General features: G+C 44.5%; 2 protein-coding genes across 5 annotated transcripts in view; one reads left to right on the top strand and one right to left on the bottom strand.

Moving 5' to 3' along the window:
* Window positions 1-18,473, top strand: part of arid1b (AT rich interactive domain 1B (SWI1-like)) — a 50,529-nt gene extending 32,056 nt beyond the window's left edge. For 3 of the 4 annotated variants that reach the window (XM_041975401.1, XM_041975404.1, XM_041975405.1), the window contains 12 exons: window positions 826-966; window positions 4,134-4,343; window positions 4,463-4,682; window positions 7,146-7,281; window positions 7,994-8,172; window positions 8,526-8,670; window positions 8,884-8,997; window positions 14,022-14,103; window positions 14,204-14,981; window positions 15,108-15,238; window positions 15,332-15,959; window positions 16,533-18,473. In XM_041975401.1, coding sequence (XP_041831335.1) covers window positions 826-966; window positions 4,134-4,343; window positions 4,463-4,682; window positions 7,146-7,281; window positions 7,994-8,172; window positions 8,526-8,670; window positions 8,884-8,997; window positions 14,022-14,103; window positions 14,204-14,981; window positions 15,108-15,238; window positions 15,332-15,959; window positions 16,533-17,590 — 3,822 coding nt within the window. In that variant the 3' untranslated portion in view covers window positions 17,591-18,473. The remainder of the gene's footprint in view (window positions 1-825; window positions 967-4,133; window positions 4,344-4,462; window positions 4,683-7,145; window positions 7,282-7,993; window positions 8,173-8,525; window positions 8,671-8,883; window positions 8,998-14,021; window positions 14,104-14,203; window positions 14,982-15,107; window positions 15,239-15,331; window positions 15,960-16,532) is intronic. The other variant, XM_041975402.1, reaches the window with a different exon arrangement.
* Window positions 18,474-19,997: 1,524 nt separating this feature from the next.
* Window positions 19,998-23,164, bottom strand: tmem242 (transmembrane protein 242). The gene is made up of 4 exons (XM_041975648.1): window positions 23,047-23,164; window positions 22,668-22,768; window positions 20,917-21,054; window positions 19,998-20,702 (listed from the first exon to the last, which is right to left on the bottom strand). Exons 1-4 carry the CDS (start codon window positions 23,150-23,152, stop codon window positions 20,592-20,594), a joined length of 456 nt encoding a protein of 151 aa, XP_041831582.1. The 5' UTR covers window positions 23,153-23,164; the 3' UTR covers window positions 19,998-20,591.
* Window positions 23,165-23,736: the final 572 nt, after the last annotated feature.

The following is a 23,736-nucleotide window of genomic DNA, read 5'->3' as shown; positions in this document are numbered from 1 at the left end:
TTGATAAGATATTAAGCTATCAATATTAACATATTGAGTCAGTGTTTTTTATATTTGTTGCAGGAGGGAGCTGTGAAACATGACCGTTATAAACAGGGAGAGAAAGTTGCAGTATATCAGTCGAAGTTCAAATATGGAGCTGGAAGAAGAAATCGGCTCCAAGTTTAAGTTTTTCCATCCTGAAAATATGAAATAAATATATTCATTTGTTACTTTAAAGCCTTTAAATAAGTTTCTTGGCTACAGTGGCCTATCAAGACAAAAGAGAACCACCAACATGAAAGAGATCCTGCAGATCTTCACTGTATGTGAAAACTTGCAGACGCTGACCGATGGAGGTCTGCTGGTATTTGGATAAAAATAACTTCTATAGATCATAGAATCAATTGTGACTAATAAATTCTTTAGAATAAGAAGCAGTTTCCATCCCCCTGATGTGCAACATACTCTTCTAAAAATTAAAAAAACAAAAGGTTTTCGGGAAAAGTAAGGTCTTACAATTTTTTAAATATGATGGATAGATTTTTGGTTTTACTTTCTTTAAAGCACAACTTCACAGCGCTTGACCTCATAACCACCAGTTACATGCTCGTACAGAGCACATTCACAGCTTCTCTGAGGACAAGTTTTGCTGCTTCTCATCGACGTCTGGTTCAGAGCAGCAACCTCAGACACCTTGTTCCTCCTGTCAGCTCAGCTGTGGACACTTTTAACCTGATGGTCCACCTGCTTCCAGCTGCTACATGCTAACCGCTAACACCACCTTGGTGAGGCAGATGTTTGCTCTCTCTGACGTCTCTGCGTGTGTGTGTGTGTTTATCACAGGTCAGCTACAGCTCTCAGTTTGTGTCCCAGCCCCCTACCACCCCCATGTCCCCCAGCTCAGCTAGTCTGTCCTCCGTCTGTCTCGGGGAGGACAGTGATAGCATTAGCAGCCCCGCCAGGCTCAGGACTCCGCCCAGCCCTGTAAGTCATCCAGAGAAGCACCATCCTGGTCTGACCTCTGTATCCTTCTCGCTCCTCTTCATGGTCCTCACTTCAAACCTAAACTGTCATCACAACCTGCTGAAAACCTCCTAATGCTGAAATCCCATCACATGTTGTCTGTTTGCAGCAGCAGCTCCAGTTTTAAAGCCCTTTTCAGACATGCCACGCTCCTGTAGGTCCAGTTCATGTGTGGATATGTTCACCATGAAATTAGAGGTCCAGAAAACGTCTAAGTTTAAACTTGTGTTTATAGTCTCATTCCAAGGCTTTAATGCTGACTTAAAAAAAAGAAAACTCCCTACAACACTGATTTCAGAACTAGAATCTTGTTTCCCCAAAGGCCAGAGATGTCTTTGACCGCAGCAGTTACAGCATTTGTTCAGCTTAAGGTGGGTGTAGTTCCTGTCAGTGGCCAAGACATTTGTATGCAGAATGTTGATACTTGCATGTTTATTCGTCCAGAGCCAACACTGAAGCTTCGTTAGAACATTGAAAACAGGATCTGTTTAAAGGACACAAGTGGAAAAGCGATGACCTGAAATAAGTTTAATGTAGATATTTTTTCATTCTCGTGATTTCTATGAACATTAACAGAGAAACAGGGATTTAGTTCTATATATTACATGATAACATGGAAGAGGAGTGTATTCGGTTTACAGGACCATTGAATCCTGCACATTACTCCTTTGCCTCCATTTCTCTAGTTACCATGGTGACGTCTTTGTTCACATAATTCCTGGAAAGCTGTGATGATGATGACGGCACTCAGAGAAGGTCAGAGGTTTTCAATTTGAAGCTCTCAGCGTGGCAGCAAAAAAATGATCCAGAACTTTCTGCAGATGTCTGCGTTTGGCTCAGAAAAAAATTACATGAACAGAGGTTCTGGTTTAACGGACTCTAGTGTAGAATCAGGCTCTGACCCGTTATGGTCCTTCAATTCCACATCTTTAATGTTTAAATAAAGTTCTGATTCATGTTGATGGATAATTTCACACACTCTTGGACTGGGTCTTAGCATTTTGATGAGACCCGGTTCTCTGTCTCTCTGGCCCAGGAGGAAGCAAACCCAAACCCAGTGACTCTGATAAACAGGAAGAGGTTCATGTCTGAAAAGGTCACCACTCAGATGTGAGGTTTTCATTTAACAAAGTAGCGAGCAGCCTGCTGCTGACAGGCAGAACTGGGTCAAAGCTTCAGGAACTTTTCACTGAACAGCTCTAAGCTGGATTCCTCAGCACACCTTGCAGGTATGTTGCCGAGTGTCTGGGAGAAGATGGTGCAGATGTTCTGACTCCATCTGCAGCAGGGGGCTGCATGTTCAAAACCATCCTCCAGCAGGAGGGTCCATGTTCAGAACCATCCTCCTGCAAGAGGGTCCATGTTCAGAACCATCTTTCTGCAAGAGGGTCTATGTTCAGAACCATCCTCCTGCAGGAGGGTCCATGTTCAGAACCATCCTCCTGCAGGAGGGTCCATGTTCAGAACCATCTTTCTGCAAGAGGGTCCATGTTCAGAACCATCCTCCTGCAAGAGGGTCCATGTTCAGAACCATCCTCCTGCAAGAGGGTCCATGTTCAGAACCATCCTCCTGCAAGAGGGTCCATGTTCAGAACCATCCTCCTGCAGGAGGGTCCATGTTCAGAACCATCTTTCTGCAAGAGGGTCCATGTTCAGAACAATCTTTCTGCAAGAGGGTCCATGTTCAGAACCATCCTCCTGCAAGAGGGTCCATGTTCAGAACCATCCTCCTGCAGGAGGGTCCATGTTCAGAACCATCTTTCTGCAAGAGGGTCCATGTTCAGAACCATCTTTCTGCAAGAGGGTCCATGTTCAGAACCATCCTCCTGCAGGAGGGTCCATGTTCAGAACCATCCTCCTGCAGGAGGGTCCATGTTCAGAACCATCTTTCTGCAAGAGGGTCCATGTTCAGAACCATCCTCCTGCAGGAGGGTCCATGTTCAGAACCATCTTTCTGCAAGAGGGTCTATATTCAGAATCATCCTCCTGCATGAGGGTCCATGTTCAGAACCATCCTCCTGCAAGAGGGTCCATGTTCAGAACCATCCTCCTGCAGGAGGGTCCATGTTCAGAACCATCCTCCTGCAGGAGGGTCCATGTTCAGAACCATCTTTCTGCAAGAGGGTCCATGTTCAGAACCATCCTCCTGCAGGAGGGTCCATGTTCAGAACCATCCTCCTGCAGGAGGGTCCATGTTCAGAACCATCTTTCTGCAAGAGGGTCTATATTCAGAATCATCCTCCTGCATGAGGGTCCATGTTCAGAACCATCCTCCTGCAAGAGGGTCCATGTTCAGAACCATCCTCCTGCAGGAGGGTCCATGTTCAGAACCATCCTCCTGCAGGAGGGTCCATGTTCAGAACCATCTTTCTGCAAGAGGGTCTATATTCAGAATCATCCTCCTGCAGCAGAATGAACCAATGAAGAATTTCAATGCATGAAGTTCCTGAAACTTTCTCATGCTGCTCTGTATTGAGTTTTTATTGTAACTGAATTAGAGACTTTCTCATTAACGCTTAGTTTTTGTTCATGTTGTCATTTGTAGTAGGGTTTTCTTCTTTTACTGAATATCACATGAGAAAATATGACACTGACTGGCAACACTGATGTTTGTCTCATGGTCATGTGACGCTGTGTCCTGTGGTCAGATGAGGAGCGCCGAGCATTTCATTAAAGGGCCCGAAAAAGATCTGAGACCACAAATCACAACATGAAAGTTAAAGTTCCAGAAATGTACATCATCACTTCTTTGTTTTTTTGTTAAAATGTTGCATCCTGTTAAGTAAGATGTCATTAAACTGTTTTGTGTTTTAAAATATTGTTCTGAGATTTTCTCCTGCAAATTGATGTGAAAAATGAAAAGTTTTAGTTGAATTCAAATTTTCCTCCGACAGCTAAGGGGAAAGGGAACTTTTATCTTATGATGTTCTATGTGGAAGCTCCGTGCTCCTTGAAACTTTGCTGGTTCTGCATCACTGACACGATAGAACTGATCTGAAACCAGTTGCGATGTTGACCACATCTGTCCTGTATTTGTGATGAAATGTTTTGTTACCTTCCCTGTGTTTCGCTGTGGTTGTGAAGTCCGTCTGGAAGCTGATGCTTATTTCATGTCTCGGTCTCTCCAGAAGCCCAGTGTGGCCACCATGACTAATGAGAAGATCACCCGGCTGTATGATATGGGTTCGGAGCCGGAGAGGAGGCTGTGGGTGGACCGGTACCTGTCCTTCATGGAGGAAAGGGGGACACCTGTCCCAAACCTACCTGCTGTTGGGAAGAAGCCTCTGGACCTCTGCAGACTGTACCTGGCTGTCCGAGAGATTGGAGGACTGGCCATGGTGAGACATGACCACTGTTTCCTTTTCCTTGTGGGATGTTCCATTGGTGGTGTTCTTCATCCTGTTCTCAGTTTAATGAAGACTTCAGTGTGTTAATGCTTTCCTGCTCCTCCGCTCAGGTGAGCAAAAACAAGAAGTGGCGGGAGCTGTCATCCCTGTTGAATGTGGGGACGTCCAGCAGCTCTGCCAGTTCTCTGAAGAAGCAGTACATCCAGTACCTGTTCGCCTACGAGTGCAAGGTGGAGCGGGGGGAGGAGCCTCCACCTGAGACCATGGCTTCTGCTACAGATGTCAAGAAACCCTCATCCCTCCAGGCCAAGATCCAGCCCCCCTCCCCAGGTGAGAATTGGTTTCTTGTTGTAATTACTTGTTTTCACAATAGGTTAATTTAATACTGCAATTATTCAGTGAGCCATAAAGATGCCTCAATATCGCCACTTTCCAGAAAAGATTGAACCATTTTGGTAGATCAGCGCAATTTGCACACAGAATGAAAACAAAGTTGCACCACCTGCGACCGCTTGTGTTGCTCAAGTGGGAGGGCACAGCAGAGGAAGAGTTATCCCCTTAAAACAAATGGATAAGGTCATCCTTCTTGGAGCTCTTTGGCTATAGAAAATAAAAACTGAGGAAGATGTCATTGTGGAGGACGGCTCACCAGCCTGTACAGCATGGCATGAAAAAGTTGCAGTGAAAAGATGAAATACATCCTTGTTTCACCCCCTGCAGGATAAACACTCAACCTTGCAAAGTAAAGGTAAATGTTCAGTAACTAGGTTAAAAGACATTTTACCTAATTTTGTAAAGTTGGGTTTACAGCACACGACAAGCAGTCTACCGAACGTTAATTATACAGATTATTATTATGTGGGATTTATTCCTTTACAAAGCAGAGGGGTTTTATAGTTTGTTTCTATATTATTTTTTTTATTTTTGCATCAAAAGATATAAATAAATAAAACTTAAAAAGTTTAAGGAGTGTTCATGTGATTTTACACATTTATAGTATTTGAAAATAAACTCAGTAATCGTAATATCGTAATTATTTCTCTGACAATAATCGTACCAAAGAAGTCTGTAATTGTCACAGAATGGAGTTCTACCAGAACCAGCCCAAACCTCTGAAAACTGATCCTGCAAGTTTCAGTTTGACTGTGTGAAAAGACGATTATTGATTTCACTCTGCTAAAACACACACACACAAATCTGATTATGTAACCTACTCAGTGAGTCATCATAAACATCAGTGACCTCAGTCTGACCTAATTCCCACGAAGCCTCCCTTTTTCCAATCACACACACAAGCACAGCATAGTGAACAAGCAGTTTTCACACGTGCATTGGAGTTTGAAATGTTCTGGATTTATTCTGGGGCAGTGTGGTGAGGTTTCCAACCCAGGCTCGTGGTGAACATGAGTATGTGAGAGCATTTGGGAAGATACTGTAGCTGCTTCATCTGCTTCTCTGCTGTTTGGTTTGCTGCTTTCCACGCACACCTGTTACCCTGGGAACTCTCACATATACATACATATATACTTTTTTTTTTGTTGTTTTTGGTCGCACAGACGCACGTAACCTTTCTCAGGTCTAGATGTGGAACCGTTTCCCCAAATGTCTGTCTGCATCATTTCTGTCATTCCCAACCTTACCCGAGCTCCATTAATCATGCTGTGACAAAAAAAAACAGTTACAGGTAGAGAGTGGTTTGACTGGTGCACATTAGATATCCAGTATAATGAAGAATGACACAGGCGAGAATCCCAGAATTTAAAAAGAAAGTGGAATCAGTGGTAAAATGTGGAATGTGGGGGGAAAAAAACATTTAAATCCAAGGAAGGAAAATTTGCTAGTGCTTGAGGTTTGTTTGTTTTTTGTTTTTTTTTTTGTATTTAGCATGTGGGATTCAAATAAGCATTTACTAAACCTCATTATTGTTCACAATAATTTAAAAACCCTTCAAGTGTAAGGGTAATGATCAAAAGGTAATCCTTAAAATGTGCTACTGATTGACTAATTTTGGTGCCACATTTAAAAGTTGGATGCACCATTGCAACCAATCCAAAAAAAAGTTGGTCTAGAGCCCAGCTGTAAAGGAAAGACAATGGTTTCCATGCTGGACTTTTTAAAGCAGGTTTTTCAGCCCCTCCTTCACATTTCTAGCAGACAATCCCTTCTGTGATGTTCTGGTAGGAACAAAGACCTGAACAAGTTCATCCTGAACATCTCTGCTGTTAGTGTGTGAAAGCAGATCTTCTGTCCACTCTGAGAAACCAACGCTGATTTTATGTTGATCATATCATCAGTTAAATTTCTGTTTATGGAGTAAACAGAGTGAACATATAAACCAGAATGAATGGACTGAACCTGCAGAACCTCATCTGAAACCAACATCGCTGAGGTTTTAGTTAAACGGAGCAAAGCTAAATGCTGCTTCCCGTTAATCGCTTGTTTTATAGATTCTGGTCAGCTGTGTTAAACCCAAAGATGCAAAGTTTCCTGTCAGATGAGACGATTCAGATCATCATGTTTGAACCAGAAATCTTTTGGCATGTTGTCAGTTATAAAAAATGTTGGCTAATTCATTCATCAATTTCTGTTCTGGTTCCTCATCAGTGATGACATAAGAATATTTACCTGCAACATAGTGTTGATTTTTTTTAAGTGTAACCGGTTCTTATTTTAAAAGTTCTAATGAAATACAATCAAAGAAAAATATCAAATGATGTTTGAGAGAAATATTTTTACTATCATATTATTGTCAGTGTGTGACGTAACACAATGTTTTCTATCTGCTCTCTGCAGCCAACTCAGGCTCTTTACAAGGGCCCAACACCCCTCAGTCCAGCAGCAGCTCCCTGACCGAAGCCCCCATAGACCTGAAGCCCCCAACCCCCGCCTCCACCCCACACAGCCAGATGATCCCCCAGCCTGGAAGCAGGTAGGCTGGGGGGGCTCAAAGGCTAATCAACTGGTCAGACTGAGGATTTTTACCCACCTAAACATCAAAACCTCCAGAGTTTAAATGTTTCTTCTCAGAGTTTAATTTTACTAAATCTTTTCTAATCTAATTGTTTTCTCTTTTTTCTTTGTATCTTTTCTTTTGTCATGGTAAAGCTTTTTGAAGAAATCTATTGATTTTATACCAGAAGCACAGCTTGATAAAACTGGTTTTATTTATTTATTTTAAAACTGAAAATCTCGGTGGCCCTATGATTGAGCTTTGTTGCACACCACAGAGCAGTTTTTCTAGCCAGGACTGACGCACGTTTGTTGCACTATATTTCGTGTGAAAGAAGCAGAACGCAGGGTGAAGTTGATGCACCTCTGATACGCCGCTGATAGGCTGAGCTTCGCGCTCCAACCAGCGGTGTTGTCGTCAGTCAGCTGATTCTGTAGCACTGAGAGCTGTTTGTTGTGGGAATTACTGAGAACAGCAGTCATCTATAAGCTGAAGCTCATATGTGAAAGAGCCTTCAGATCAATATCTAAGAAACTCTTCTCAGGCATGAAGCAGGAATTATGATGTTCTGATCAGATCGATTTTTTCTCACTGACAAATGAAAAAAAACCCAGTCAGCCATCCCTCTATGTAAAAAGCTGGAACCAGAGAAGCTGTAGATTAGTATTCTGATAATCATTTTTCATCTCAGGAACATGGGAGGTGTGAGCGTCCAGGACCCCTTCTCTGAAGGAAGCGATCCAGCCTTCAACAACAAGCGAGGCCCAGGGCCCGGTGGTGGCCCCTACCAGCAGGGAGGAGGCCCACCAGACCCCTCCATGAGGATGCAGTATGATGCCAGCAAAGACTCATACGGAGGCCCGAGGAAGGGTGAGGAGAGGAAAATACCAGAAACCGCAGAGGGTACAGAACAGAATCCTGTTTCTGTGATCAGATTCACCTGCTGCTCCACACCTTAGTTTTTCAGGAGGGGTCCCTGCTGGTCTGTTTGAAGTGTCTCTAATTCCAGAACCAGGTTCCTTCCAGGGCTGTGTGAAATCTTCTATTTACAAGACTAGCTGGATATTTATGTGTGCTCTGCTGCCCCCTGCTGATCAAAGTCTCATTCAGATCCACATCACATCACTGAGCCTGTTCCTAAACTCTTCATCAGTTAATCGCTCCTTCTTTCGTTCCTTAGTTTAAATTTTTATCCTCATCAATCTTCTGTTGCAACTCTTCAGGTCCAGGATCCGGGGAGGCTTTCATTCCTGGTCAGATGCCCAGTGGTTCCTTGCAGGACATGTACCCTCGTGGGCCACCCTCCGGGGCCCTGTCAGGGATGGGTCCCAGACCGCAGTACCCTTATGGCCCCGGCTACGAGCGAAGGTGAGATCCTGTCCTGGTTTCCTGCCGTATTACAGAAATATGACGAAATATGCTTCATGATTCTCATCTTCATTTTGATCAAACAAAACTGTCAGACTAAATTAACTATACACACTGATGTTTTCTACTGCAGTTCCCATCAACATCCTGTTGACAGGAATTCAGTTTTCCACAGTGATGTCAGTGAGTGACCCATGTCTGTGTGTCCTGCAGGCCAGACCACGTAATGGGTCCAGAGGGAGGCATGGCACCCCCCGCAGGTCAGAGCAGCATGGGCCAGTCTGGAAACGAGCCCAGCATGTATCCCAGCAGATACCCTCATCAGAGGTGAGAGGAGCTGGAAAACATCCACCTGTCTGTGAGGACATGATGGAGCTGTTTCCAGATTTAACACGGAGCAGCTTCTTTAACCCTTTGGTATCAGACATCCTGGCTGGGATGTGACAAATATGTATTTTACTCAGTCTCCCTTTCAAGTACCTACACATGACATGCTGTTGGAAAAATATGATTCTTTTTTTTGTGAATGATGTATACCATTTCAGGCTACAATCATAACTGTAGATTCACAGGGGTGATGGGAATCCGGCACCGTGCCGAAATTCCACTGTGTGGCAATTGGTGATCAGAGAAAAAAAAAATTGGATTTTGCGTTCAAGGAAAAAAATATTCCCATCTGCTAAACGGAGACCTGTCGCTCTCAACCGTAGCCATCATTTAACTGTTGTTTCTCCAAACGCCTTAACCAAACCATAACCACAAATCTGACTCTGATTTAAGAACGGATCAGTTGTTAAAATGGTTATTTTTTAAAATCGCTTGGACATTTTAAAATTGTGTAAATTTTTGCCTGTAAGCAATTTAGAAAAAACATTTTTAATAAGTGCTGAAATTTCAGATAAATTATTGCAGTGTCCATCAAGGAACACCTTAAAAATTTCAGGCTCAGGATTGTTTTTGCCATCACCCCTGGATTCAGTAAACACTTATTTCAGACAAAATACAATTTTTCTTTGAAGCAATACTGTATTCCAGTAGGAGATGATGCTGCAACAAAACACTCCAGTTACATCAGCAAGGGTCCGGTGAAAGTAGTCCAGTAAAATAGTTGATCCACAACAAGTTATTTGTCCATAAAAAAAAATTAAAGGCGAAAATTGTATGATTTTAAGGGGTTTAGGTTTTCATGCCTTGGCTGATGATGCTGATGAAGATTCTTAGCGTGAAAACAAGCTCAATCAGGTTTAACTGTCTTTTTAATCAGTTCAGTGGAGATGCCCCACAACGCTTAGCCTAGGGCTGGGCGATAAATAAATTTGATTGATTCGATCGAGGATTCGTGCATGAAGAGGGGTACGTGCAGAGGGATTGAGAGGGGAGGGACAAATGGCATGTCTAGACTCTCGTATAAACTTAATAGACATTCTTAATCAACTTAGTTCAATATGATGTTGGCCCACCCTTTGTAGCTGTAATAACTTCAACTCCACAGGAGCTTTCCACAGGTTTAGGAATGTGTTTATGGGAATTTTTGACCATTCCTCCAGAAGTGCATGATGAGGTCAGACACCGAAGTTGGATAAGAAGACCTGGCTCTCATCCTGCGCTGTAATTTATCCCAAAGGTGTTCTATTGGGTTCAGGTCAGGACTGTGCAGGCCCGTCAAGACTTGCTCATCCAGGTCTTTATGGACCTTGCTTTGTGCACAGTCTTGTTGGAACAGGAAAGGGCCGTTCCCAAACTGTTCCTACAAAGTTGGGAGCAGGGAATTGTCCAAAATCTCTTGGTATCTTGAAGCATTCAGAGTTCTTTTCACTGGAACTAAGGGGCCAAGCCCAGCTCCTGAAAAACAACCCCAAACCATAATCCCCCCTCCACCAAACTTTACACTTGGCACAATACAGTCGGACGAGTACCGGTTTTTCTGGCAACCGCCATACCCAGACTCTCCCATCAAAGCGTTAGATGGTGAACCACAATTTGTCCCTTCAGAGAGCATGTTTCCACTGATTCAGAGTCCAGTGGCGGCGTTCTCTACACCAGTGGTTTTCAAACTGGAGGTCGGGACCCCCATGGGGATCACAAGATAATTTCAGGGGGTCGCCAGATAATTTAAAAAATAAATAGCCTACATTTATCAAATACATTTTGGACTTTTTACCAGGGCTTTCAAAATTAAACCATTAATGAAGAGACTAATCTTTTTAACATAACGCATAAAAAAAGAAAAACAGAACACATGTCAAATTCATATTTTTAATATAGCATTATATCTGCAAAAGAAGCTGATTTTGGGCATGTGGGTGCTTTGTCAAAGCAGTGAACCACCAAAAAACACTTTATCCTCCTTATTTATGAAGATTCTGACCGTTTTCCAGCCGTACATTTAGAGGATGCTGCAAGATGACCCGTTTAATACATGACACAATCAATCACGAAGTCGTTGCGTGGTGGTGAGGGTCACGAACATCAGTTCATCTTATCTTGGGGGTCGTAACAAAACGTCCAGGGGAAGAAGGGAGTAACACAACTCTAGAAGATGCCAGTGAGGAGAAAGTCTTAAGGTTACAAAGTCTTAAGAATAGAAACCTACTTCTAAACTACCCTAACTTTAACATAAACAGGAAAAATTGACCCACAAGGAAAACAAAATGGCAGCTGTCCCCTACAAGACCATTCAGGAAAACTAAAGATAATCAACAATGGTCCTACAACCAGACATAACCGAAACCTAGGCTTACACAACAGAGACTAGGTGCAATGGCAAGTGGCCGAAAGGCCCAGACCTGCAGATCCTCAGTCCGTTTATAAGCCACTCGCAGGCATTGATTGGCTGGAGCAGGCCACCACCTAATGGGAGGACGAGCACCTTGAGAGTCAGCACAAAATTAATTACAGGAATCAACTACATTCCTGTAACAGTCTGACAACCACTGCTCTACACCACTGCATCCGACACTTGCAGCTGCTTAGGTGTGGAAACCCAATCTATGAAGCTCTCTTCGTGCTGTTCTTGAGCTGAGGGCCACATGATGTTTGGAGGTCTGTAGCAATCAACATAAAGTTTCCAACCTTTGCACACTATGCTCCTCAGCATCCGCCAGCCCCACTCAGTCATTTTACGGGGTCTACCCCTTCGTGGCTGAGTTGCTGTCGTTCACAATCGCTTCCACTTTGTTATGATATCACTGACAGTTGACTGTGGAATATTTAGGAGTGAAGAAATTTCACGACTGAACATGACGAGGTGGCTTTCTATCACAGTACCACGCTGGAATTCACTGAGCTCCTGAAAGCAACCCATTCCTTCATAAATGTTATGGTATCAATCCACTGACTTTCCGGTTGGTGGAAGACTGCTCTTCTTCCAGAGTTAGTAAAAACAGGCTGCATGCCTTTGTGCTTGATTTTTATACGCCATAGGAGTGATCGGAACACCTGATTCCAGTTATTTGGAAGGTTGAGTGAATACTACATATCACCGACCAATCTTTTAGAACGGGCTGGTTAAAATGATCGGATGGTGCTTTTCAGTCCTGTCTGTTCCACAGGTGACTAATTTTTTTATTTTTGTGTTAGAGCATTTAATTAATTAGCTGCAATTGGGGTGTAAAGGGAATTTTAAGTAGTGAACTAAAAATGCTCCTTTAATATAAACTGCAAATGCTCTCCTTTAGCTTCCGTTGTTAGCAGTGAGCTTAACCCTCCCCCCCTGTCTGCCAGAGCGACACATAAGCAAGTATAAACACACAAAGCAACAGTAAACACAGCAGCTAACATGGAGGAGCACCTTCCCAAACATTTACAGTGTTATCATCTATTAGGAGCTGGTTGAGTTTTTTGTGACCTCAGACTCTGAACAAGTAACACAGGGCAGAATTAATTTAAAGGGTGTTTATAGCAAATATGGTAGAACAACCCATTTATTTCAGCACCTTAATAGAGGAGAAATGACTGCATATAAAAGTTCTCCATCGTCTTAATTATTGTTTATTTCATAAAACTGTTATAATTGAGCCTAATGATGTGACCATCAAGTTTCAAAGCCAAATCATTAAGATGTTTATGTTTAGTTCCACAGAGTAAAGTCCTCCCACTTTCTCCTGGTTCAACTGGAGTAAACGTGGCCGGTTTACCAGAAAGCACCTACGTTCTGAGACTCTAGAACAGAACCAGAACAGTCAGTCTGACAGCGCTAATCGAAAAGTGAGCTGTTACTTGCTGCTGGAATTCAGCGGCACATTGAACTGCAGTGAGAAATTATCTACAAAATTCAGAAGAGCTTCGGCCCACAAATTCACATTATGAGACGACCAACCTCAAGGGATGAATTTTATCAGTGGATCCTTTATGATGAGAAAGGATGCCAGTGGAAAGACCACATGGAAGTGATCATGTAGCATTTCTATATGCGAGATATGCCACCATTTCATATGGTCATAAAATTCCGGCTTTATTGACCTTATTTATAAGCTTTTTTTATTGTTGTTGTTATAAAGCAGGGATCTCCAACTCTAGTCCTCGTGAGCTACTGTCCAGCAGGTTTTGGATTCTACCCTGATGCAACACACCTGCCTCAAATCACTGGGTCATTAACAGGCTTGTGCAGAGGTGTGTTGTAGTAGGAGAAATCTAAAACCTGCAGGACAGTAGCTCATGAGGACCAGAGTTAGACACCCCACCCTTAAAGTATTCCGGCACCGTACCAGATCTCCAGCATGCAGAGTTTTTGTGGAAAAAATAAAAAAGACAATTTAATAACTTGATGTGTGTGCTAATGTTACATCTACCAATTGTATGAGAGGAACGCTGCTTCGCTCTCAAACGCTTTATAAACCAATCAGAAGTTGGTTATGGTTAGTAGCTGTTATTTATGCCACATATTTTCGGACACATGCTCTCTGTCTTCCCGCTGTGAGTACCTACGTGAGCGCACACACCTGTCTGCACATCGGGCGGCGGAGAGTTTTGAGCTCGCGACCATGTACAGTCTGAAATGACATGCCGTCAATTTTAGTAAAAATAACATCAGGCCGTTTAGTTTTTTTAACTCTGTCTATGAGCGTGGATGAAAAAAATGTTGATGTTGACGTTAATGAAATTAGTGTTTAATCTGTGAAGTACAAAAAGGGCAAATCTACTTCTTTTTGGGAACCCAGACCACATTAGACCAGGTACTGTCAGTGTCTGACGTGTGAAAATTCTTCTATTTATGAAAACACATACAAGGTGTATTTATTTATTTATGTATGGTTTTGTGTCTATACCACAATTTGATGTCCTGCTTCCTGTGGTTCATGTTTTTTATTCTGTCTGAGGAGGAAATAAACTTTGCCTTGTCTTCCCTTCAGGCATGGACCTGATGGTTATGGGCAGCAGTATCCTCACAGCATGGCCTACAGTTCCCATCAGGCCCTGTATCCTCAACAGCAGGTGAGCGTCTCTGGACAGGTTCCTAGTCTCTGGACAGGTTCTGGTCTCTGAATGGTTCCTGATCTCTGAATGGTTCCTGGTCTCTGGTCTGTCTCTGCAGGGCTACAAGCGTCCGATGGAGGGGATGTATCCCCCCGCTAAGCGCCATGAGGGTGAGGCATTCGGCATGCAGCAGTTCAGCTCTCAGCAGCCTGACATGTTTGGCCCATATGGGGCAGGAGGGGGGGGCTTTATGGGCCCCGAGCGTCGACCTGTCCAGAGCCAGTATCCATATCAGTATGGCAGAGACAGGCAGGGACCCCCGCAGCACGGCATGATGGGCTCAGGACCCCCAGCAGTGTCTGGGGGCCCTGGGGAGGGACCGCAGTCAAACATGTGGCACCCCAGGACAGATATGGGCTATACATACAGTCGACAAAGCCAGGGGCCCCCCTATCCTGGAATGAACCGAGGGGACGACCAGGAGGGCAGGGCCCCCCAGGACAGCCAGTGGCCCCCTGGTCACCTTAACCAACGCCAATCTCCATTCCCTCCCAACTCTACCTCCTCTTCCTCTTCCTCCATGCCCCCCCTCTCAACCAGACAGCCCCCCTCCTCCTTCCAGGCTACACCCACTGTCCCTAATCATGTGACTCGCTCCCACAGCCCCTCCTCTTTCCCCCGACCCCTTGGAGGATCTCTGTCGCCCAGCAGCACCCCCTACCTGTCCTCCATAAAGAAAGCGGCCCTGCAGGGGCCCCCACCCGGGCCTCCGGCTGGACCACTGCCCCCTCAGGGCCTTCCACTTGTTCACAGAGAGTTCAGCTTCCCTACCGGCTCTGTGGAGGCCACGCCCCCCAATCTGAAACCACGGCGACGAATGACAGTCAAGGATACAGGTCAGACCAACCACACACATGAGCTCTCACACAGACACACACACACACACACACACACACACACACACATTAACACACTGATACACAGATCTGCTGCTGAAGTTTCAATCTGTTTTGATTGGTCAGGAACCCCTGAAGCGTGGCGAGTGATGATGTCATTGAAGTCCGGACTGTTGGCAGAGAGCACCTGGGCACTGGACACCATCAACATCCTGCTGTATGATGACAGCACAGTGGGCTCCTTCAGCCTCACACAGGTGAGCTGTACCACACACACACCTGACCACTAAGTGAGTCAAAAAGCAAAGTTTTGTGTAACCATGGAGACGGTGTCTGTTGATGTCCTGCAGCTGCCGGGTTTCCTGGAGCTCATCGTGGAGTTTTATCGTCGCTGCCTCATCAAGATCTTTGGTATCCTGAAGGAGTACGAGGTGGGAACAGAAAGCCAGAAGACTTTCCTGGGCCCCCTCCCTGAGGAGCAGGAGCCACTGGCCCTCTCTTCTGAATCAGGGGAAGAGCAGGGGATCCAGAGAAAGTCAGCAGAGGAGGTGGAGGAGATGCCACCAGCAATCACAGCTCCTCAGGAGATGGAGGACAGGAAAACAGTCATAAAAGCGGAGGTGAAGGAAGAACAGGAGGAGCCACGCCCCAAACAGGCCAGCAAATACGACAAGCTGCCAATCAGGGTAGAGGAGACAGGGGAGGGGTGGGAGGAGGTGGAGGAGTGCTGGGCCAAACTTAACCAACCCAACGGTTTCACCAGTGGCCTCCTGCACTGGAAGGCCGGAGGCGGAGACTCCACCACCCACATCCAGACCCACTTCGAGCCCCAGATGGGAGACTTTACTCCTCCAGACCCGCTGTGGAGGGAGGAGCCAGTAGAGCAGGTGGCAGAAAACAAGGGGAGGAATCCAGGAAGGGAGCGATCAGAGGCAGACGGAGATGTAGAGAGCAGGTTGGCGTCTGAAAACCAAGAAGGTAAACACCTGAAGGGGGAGGAGCTTGAAACCTCTTCTCTCAGTTATTGGTTTAAAGGTTCATCAATAAAATCGTAATGCATTTAAATCAATAATTGATCAGTTTAATGAATCAGAAACATGATGGGGACATCAGAGGTCCCTCTGTACCATCAGACTCACGAACCTTTAAATTTAACCTGTTAGACTGAATGTGGACGGAACTTTATTATCTATTAAATGGACAAATGAAAGAACAGCAAACTGAGTCTGGTTAAAAACCAAGATGCTGGACCCACACCACATCCACCTTAAACCACACCTGAGGTTAGTCACGGCAATATGAAAGCTTAGTGTTGTATGTTAGCAACGAGCTAAAGGTCTAATTTGTTTGAGTAGTGCAACATGAAGGCAAAAAAAGGTCCAGAAGAAGATGCAACCTCCAACTGAACAGAATCCCTAACCATACTAAGTCTATTGGACTATCCTGGTGTAAATGCACCCTAAAAGTGACTTGAAACTTGACTGGGACAAAAAATACTTCATCTCTGTTTCTACGACTTCCCCACTCTGACTCTTCTCTTGTGTCTTACAGACTTACCTCCTGAGGTCAGTGGTCAGCGGTCTCCGGCTCCAGGTGAGGTGACTCAGAGTCCCATCAGCCAGTTGGAGGACGAGCCGCGCTGCTGGGACGAAGCTCCGCTCTCCATGGCCGAGTCCTGGCAGGACTCTCTGGCCAGAAGCTGCGTCTGCATCTCCAACGTGGTACGCGGCCTCTCCTTCGTCCCCGGAAATGACGCTGTCCTGTCGCGGCACCCCGGCCTGGTGTTGATCCTGGGCCGGCTAGTGCTGCTGCACCACCACCACCCTCGCAGGAAACGGACGCCCCCCACCTACCAGCGGGAGGAGGAGCAGGGTCTGGCCTGCAGCCGGGATGAGTGGTGGTGGGACTGCGTAGCGGCGCTCAGGGAAAACACGCTGGTGACGCTGGCCAACATCTCAGGCCAGCTGGACCTGTCGCTGTACACCGAGAGCATCTGCCTGCCCATCCTGGACGGGCTGCTGCACTGGATGGTGTGCCCGTCTGCTGAGGCCCAGGACCCCTTCTCCTTGGCAGGCGGTTTCTCCTCGCTTACTCCTCGGAGGCTGGTGCTGGAGTGTCTCTGCAAACTGAGCATCCAGGACTGCAACGTGGACCTACTGCTTGCCACGCCCCCCTTCAGCCGCCAGCAGAAGCTCTTCTCCACGCTGGTGCGCCTGGTGGGAGAGAAGAAGAGCCAGGTGTGTCGGGAGATGGCGGTCGCCGTGCTGTCCAACCTGGCCCAGGGCGACTCGACCGCGGCGAGGGCCATCGCCCTGCAGAAGGGCAGTGTGGGGGCTCTGATCGGCTTCCTGGAGGACAGCGTGGCCATGGCTCAGTACCAGCAGAACCCGCACAGCCTGCTGCACGCCAATGTGCCACCAGAGCCCCCCAGCATCAACATGATGTGCCGCGCCGCCAAGGCGCTGCTGGCCATGGCGAGAGGGGAGGAGAACAGGACGGAGTTTGTTCTGTATGAGAACCGGCTGCTGGACGTCTCACTGTCGGCCGCCTTCAACTCGTCTGTGGCGGCCATCATGTGTGAAGTACTGTTTAAAATCAGCCGCTCGTGACACAAACACCGCCACGGAGCACACTCAGTGGCGCTGGAGGCAGCTCCATGTGACAAACTGGCTTCTATTCTATTTTTATTTAAAGAACAGAAGAAGTTTTTACTTACAAATGAATATATATAGAATCTATCTATCTCCTCGGTTCCATCTGCAAAGGTTTATTTGGGATTTTTAAGTAATTTTAATACAAAAATATTTAATACTTGTATTTTTAATTTTTTAATTCTTTTGTTAGTTTGTTTTGTTTGAACCAAAGTGTGACGGTGGTTCTGGCTCTTTTTAAATGGACGTGGTGTTTTATTTTGGTTTGTTTAGGGATGGGGGGCGTTATTTAAACAGTGTCATATTGTAGATAAAAGTTTCTGTTGTGGTTAAACAGGAAACACTGATGTTCCTTGACATTTTTCGTTCTGGTGCAATACGTTTGTTTTGTTTGTTTGTTTTGTGTTTTAATGTGATTTTTTTTTTACCATCTGCAATTTGACCATCAGTATTTTACCAAACCACAGCAGTATCAGATGGGGGGGGCTGCATCCTTTTCTGTTTTTTAGAACTTTTTATGTCTCCTCCACCAATTAAACCCTCCACCGTCATCATCTTGTAAATAAATGATGTACATCGGAGCTCTAGCAGGTGGCGTCTTGACTCAACTGAACGTTCAGATTCTGAAGACGATCAGGCTGTTTTCTGGAGTCTGATCCGGGCGGGTGCATTTGATTCGGGGACTCTGTGCGCAGGATGTGGGGCCGACTGTCCTGACTGACACCAAACTTGTAAGAAATGTAAAGAAAGAAAAATGGCATTGTTTCTTCAGTATGAGATCTTTCTATGTTCCACAACATGTTAAAGAATAAACGTACATGAACTCTGGTTGAACACTGAACGCAGCTCAGGCTGGTTATTCGTGTTTCATCTCCACCTAAAGCTGAAGGTCCTCACAGGTCTGAGGACTTGCAGCACATGTTGACTTGTTGGTGTTCTCCTGAACTTGACTTTGGACAGACCCGTCTCCAAACCTTCAGACACAGAAAGGGTTTATCTAGACTCAGAACTTGATTCGGGGTTTCTTGGACCTCAGCTGGGACAGGGTGGGTCCAGTTTTTCCATCCTTGGATCTCATGATGAGTCTCAAGCAAGGTTTTAATGGTCTTTATGTTGGTCTTGACTTGTCACTTGTAGATTATTAGTAGGAACTTCATCTGGGGTCTTTCTGTCCTGGTGGTTTTGATTTGGGGCTGTAGTCTTGCATTCCACTCTGTAGAACCTGATATCTTTGAAGATTTGAAGGTCTGGATTTCTCGGTCTTCTCCAAATCTTGGACTCATGGTCTTTAAATGGACCTGGACCTGAGATATGTTGGAGACTTAGGTGGGATGCCATTAAAGGTGACTCATCTCACTGGAATAGAATCGCTTCTTACAGCTCTGCTAATGCTAACATTAGCTTTATGAGTCAGACTGTCTGAAAACCCAGGTCCAGTCCATCTCTGACGGGTCAGGTGAACTTCCAGCAGATTATTTTCTGTCGTTCAGCTCCTGGTCTCCGTTTCCTCCACGATTCAGTTCCTTAATGTTAAAAGTCGACTCTGAACCAGTTCATCCAGTTTCTGGTACGAGCTCATCTGTGGGATCTGTCCCTGAACGGGATTTTATACACGTAAACAGAAACGTCTCCAAAAACAACTCAACAGATTTCCCTGAAACAGGTCCACATCAAAAGGATCCAGTTCTGCTGGAACGTTTTGTGGTTCTCAACTAAGACAAGTTTCCTCAGAAATGTTCATTTATGTATCAAACACAAAGTCTTAAATGACGGGATGTTCATCAGGTTTGATTTTAAATTCCAAGGTTCAGTGAATGCAGCACAAACCCTGATGACGGATGTGCAGCTTCACTCCTCCGCTGTCGATGCCTCAGCCTCTCGTCATGTTTTCCAAAGAGCACCATTAAATCAACTCTCCTCCATCTGTCTGTAGCCAGTACAGGTAAAAGTTCTTTGACATTTAACTTACAGAATATTTTCTCCAGATTGTCTTAAGGCAAACAGCGGTGAGGTTTTAAATGTCCGGATTTTCAGAGACTTCTGGATGCAAAGAAAAAGCAGCAGGAAAATCATGTTTACTGTCAGGCTGAAATCATCTGGAATGAACCTCAAAATGTAAACAAGGTTATAAAACTTGGGGAAAATGTCTGGATTTGGATCTTAGGCCAAATCCTGAATAATATCTTTATCTTGTTGCTTCAGGAAACATTCAGCATAAAGCTGGTGGCTTCAATGATTTAAACAAACCCCAGTTAATGATGTTTCTAGCTGACCGCTCACTTTTTTCTTCAGTGTTTCTGGGATGTTTTATGCTTTTTTTTTGTCACCCCCATTAGGCAGACATAGTCATTAAAACACTTAGAAGTCCAGATGTTAGTTTTTATTCCATCAAATAAATTTTTAATCCCAAAACTTTTCAGAATAGCAAATGTGATGTCATCAAAATGGCAGTTTTTTGTGTTTATCCTTAAAAAAAAAAAAACTCCATGTTTCACTACCGTTATAAGATACTAAACAGGGAAACAGAACTTTAAGACCATTAAAATCCACCATTTTTTTATGTTTTATTAATGTGATGGAGTTCATCTGTCCAACGCTATCTGTGGTTCTTGAATGCAGCAGGATCCGCTGCTGTTTAAACCTTTTTGTTTTTGATGCGTACACAAAGAACAGAAGATTTTTTCCCGCGGACTTCTTTAATTTTGACTCTACAGCTCTGAAAACATCATCAGAAAAAGTTCTGACTGAAGCCAAAACATTTTTTCTCTGCAGACTTCAGAACAGCCCTGAATACACGACCAGCTGGGTTCGGTTCTGCCTGCAGACCCATACGTTTCCCATCATCTGTCCCAAAACTCAAAGCTCTGTTTTCATCCAGGAGTCCCACTGAGAACTGGACTGATCCGGATCATGGTCCAGTCTCTTGCTGTTGTCCCATAATTACGTTCTCTGACCTGGATCACTTGGACTTAACCAGAGAGTCCCAGTCCAGCGGTTCTGATCCAGCAGCCTCTGGGTTCTTTGGGATGGAGGGGAAGAGGGACTGCATCGTCTCTCTGAACTCTGCAAACTGAAGAAGACACGAAGCATCAGTCACTGCGTCAGATTTGATCTTTAACTATTAACTTTCTCTAACTTCAAAACTTTTGTCAGGCTGCAGTTGTGAAGAAGAATTTCTTCTTAATCCGTCCTGTCTGCTTAAATAAACAATTTTGACTTAAAACAAATATTTCGAATAATTCTATGTTCTAGATGTTTGTGCGGAAGAACAAAAGAAAACATACACTGTGAACACCGAGCGCTTTCCACACCGTGATGCTGAGCAGACCCACTCCACACCAGGCAAACAGGGACCCCCAACCCAGAGCTCTGAGGGCCAGAGAGGCTCCGCTCTCTGGGGCCACCGCCGTCGCCGTGACACCCTGCAGAAGAAACGCATACAGATAGGTGAGGTCACATGCAACACTTTAAAGCTGTCAGGTGTGGACCGATGGGAATATGGAGACTGTAACCATAGTAACGGCTCTGCCCAAGTAATGGTTCTGAATCAAACCCAGTTAAAACAAGAACTTCATACCTGACTCCTCCCTCTTGCAACTTCAAGCAGGCTGTGAGAGCTGTGATTGGTCAGCACGAACAAGAAGCCAAGGATAATTTGGAATATGAGGACGCAGGTTTTAACAGTTAAAATTAGTTCCCATCGTTTCTCCTTCGGATTTCTGGTCTATATTAATCAGAAATTTCTGCCAGTTTGAACTGAACACGCTGAAACTTCAGCTGCAGAACTTGTGATGAGGTCAACAGTTTGTGTCCAAAGTTAAATTTAACAAAGTTTAAAATCGAGCATGAATCACTTCACCTTCCAGGAAAACTGCAGTTCCTGCTGTTTCCCAGAAAGGTTCATGATCTGTGACCTCTGGCCTCTAACACTTCACTTTAAATGTCCTGCAGGTTTTCCGGTGAAATCGGTCACCAGAAACAAACAGCAGCAGCCTCCACTTCACGCTGCTCCACCTTAAATAAAATGTCATGTCTGAGAGTCGCAGCAGACAACAAAGACGAATCTGTGACAGAAATAGAGCCGAGGAACAGTTGCTGGATTGTCCAACTCAGACATAAACGTCCGTGTGCGTCACAGTTAATCACAGCGCAGCCGTCTCATGACACAGCGGTAGTCTGCACAGCTCTTCTTCTCTGGGCCGTTTTCAGGTCGACCTCCAGAGGAATGAGAAGAGGAGTCAGGAGGAAGAGCGGACGTCATCAGCTGTGTATTGTTTCTCACACACACCTCTGTAAATGGCAGCTTCACACACAAGCTTGTTTTTCTTTCTGCACATCAGAGCAGCTGAACAGTGAAACGTGGATCTGATTTTAGCAAATCAGCTTAAATTTACCATTATTTTCATTGCTCTTTCATTCACATCAGTTTCATGTATTTTTCTTGCTTGTGTAACTGCCACCTCTCATTGCTGTCATGAACACGTTCTGCTGTTTCTCAGTCAGTCTTTCAAACTTTATTCACATAAAGGGGCGGCATGGCTCAGTGGGTAGTGGCCGTCCAGTAGCCCAAGGGTTGCCAGTTCCACCCCCCGGCCGGACAGCTCATGTCAAGGTGTCCCTGAGGGGTGGTGGTTGAGCGCCTTTCATGGAAGTTTGTGTGTGTGAATGAATAATGGATATATAAATCTAATCCATTATTATTATTATAAAACTCCTAAAAACAGCTGATTGTGAGCATGTGGGCTTCACGTGTGTTGTGGGCAAAAAATAAACAGTCCAGATTCTCAGCATCCCTCCAAAATATTCATGTTTTTTTTTCTTTCTCTTTTCTTTATTCATTTACTGTGTGAGTATTTGTGTGTTACTGCAAACAAATAAGTATTTGCCATGATCATGAAAACTGCACAAACATTTTTTTCTACACATCAACTGTGTAATGAACTTAGTACAATAAAGTTTTGTTTAAAAAAACAAAACAAATAGGACGTTGTGTTTACATGTGTATCCGAGGAGGAGTGTGAACTTGTCGGTGTACCTTATTAAACCACTCAGGGCTCTTCTTCTTGGCCAGGGCCAACGTGGAGCCGAATCCTGCGATCATCCCTGCTGAGGCCACCGTGCTCAGAAACGCTGCACCTGCACAAAGCAAGTCAGGTACAGCATGACGTCACATCAGATTCGTGCCATTAGAAAATACAAATACGTTGAAACCTCGCTGAATCTGGGTACAGCCGCTAGATCTATTAGAAAGTGGGATAAATGTTTTTTGTTTTTGTTTTTTTTAAGGCAGATATCCCGGTGGCGTTTGGTGCTGCAGGGGAAGCTGCGGGCTGACATTGTTGTGACCTCAGAGAGAACAAGTCCCAACAAACACCCGCCGTTAAAAGAAGCTAACCGGTTAGCATCTAGCTCACCTTTTAATACCTGCAGTTTGGATTCTTCATCTTTTTCTGCTTCATCTTGTGCTCTCACACCTGCGTTCTCCTCAACGGCTGTCATGTTGCTTCGGTCCGTCTGCATAAAACCACCGGACAGAAACACAAAAATAAATTTATTTCTTTAAGAACAAAATTAAAAATCCAAAAATGTGTATTATATTAAAAAAAACACTGCATAAAAATAATTGTACAACTTCGAGTCTGAACTTGATTATTTTGGGGGCCTTTTTTTGCTTTTTTGCTTAGAAGTGACGGAATTCTGAACCAAAGATCGTCTATTAACCGGTAACGCTGCTTAAATTGGAGGCAAAAAGGAGGAGATCTCACTCTACTTCCGATAACTTTGCGTGCCTGATCAGATTATCTGGATCATGTTAATCTGTTGACTGACTGAAGTTGTTCAATAATTGTAGCTTCGTTAAAAACAGTTTTAAGAAATGCAAGGACATATAAAATGTTTAAACACAACTCTTGATATTTATTAAAGGCAGGGTTTTTCCATTCAGAAATCACTAGTCACAAATATTTCAAAAGTAAGAAATTGAACCAAAAATAAATAAATAAATAAATAAATACTAGTCCAGACTTGAGTTGTCTCTTTGTAGTAAGGATTTGTTCTAACCTGGTGTCCTTCAGGAGGAAATGTGGATTCTAAAAAGATACCCA

The sequence above is a fragment of the Melanotaenia boesemani genome, chromosome 22 (genome assembly GCF_017639745.1).
Source record: "Melanotaenia boesemani isolate fMelBoe1 chromosome 22, fMelBoe1.pri, whole genome shotgun sequence".
NCBI lineage: Eukaryota > Metazoa > Chordata > Actinopteri > Atheriniformes > Melanotaeniidae > Melanotaenia > Melanotaenia boesemani.
This window is presented reverse-complemented; position numbering and strand designations above follow the sequence as displayed.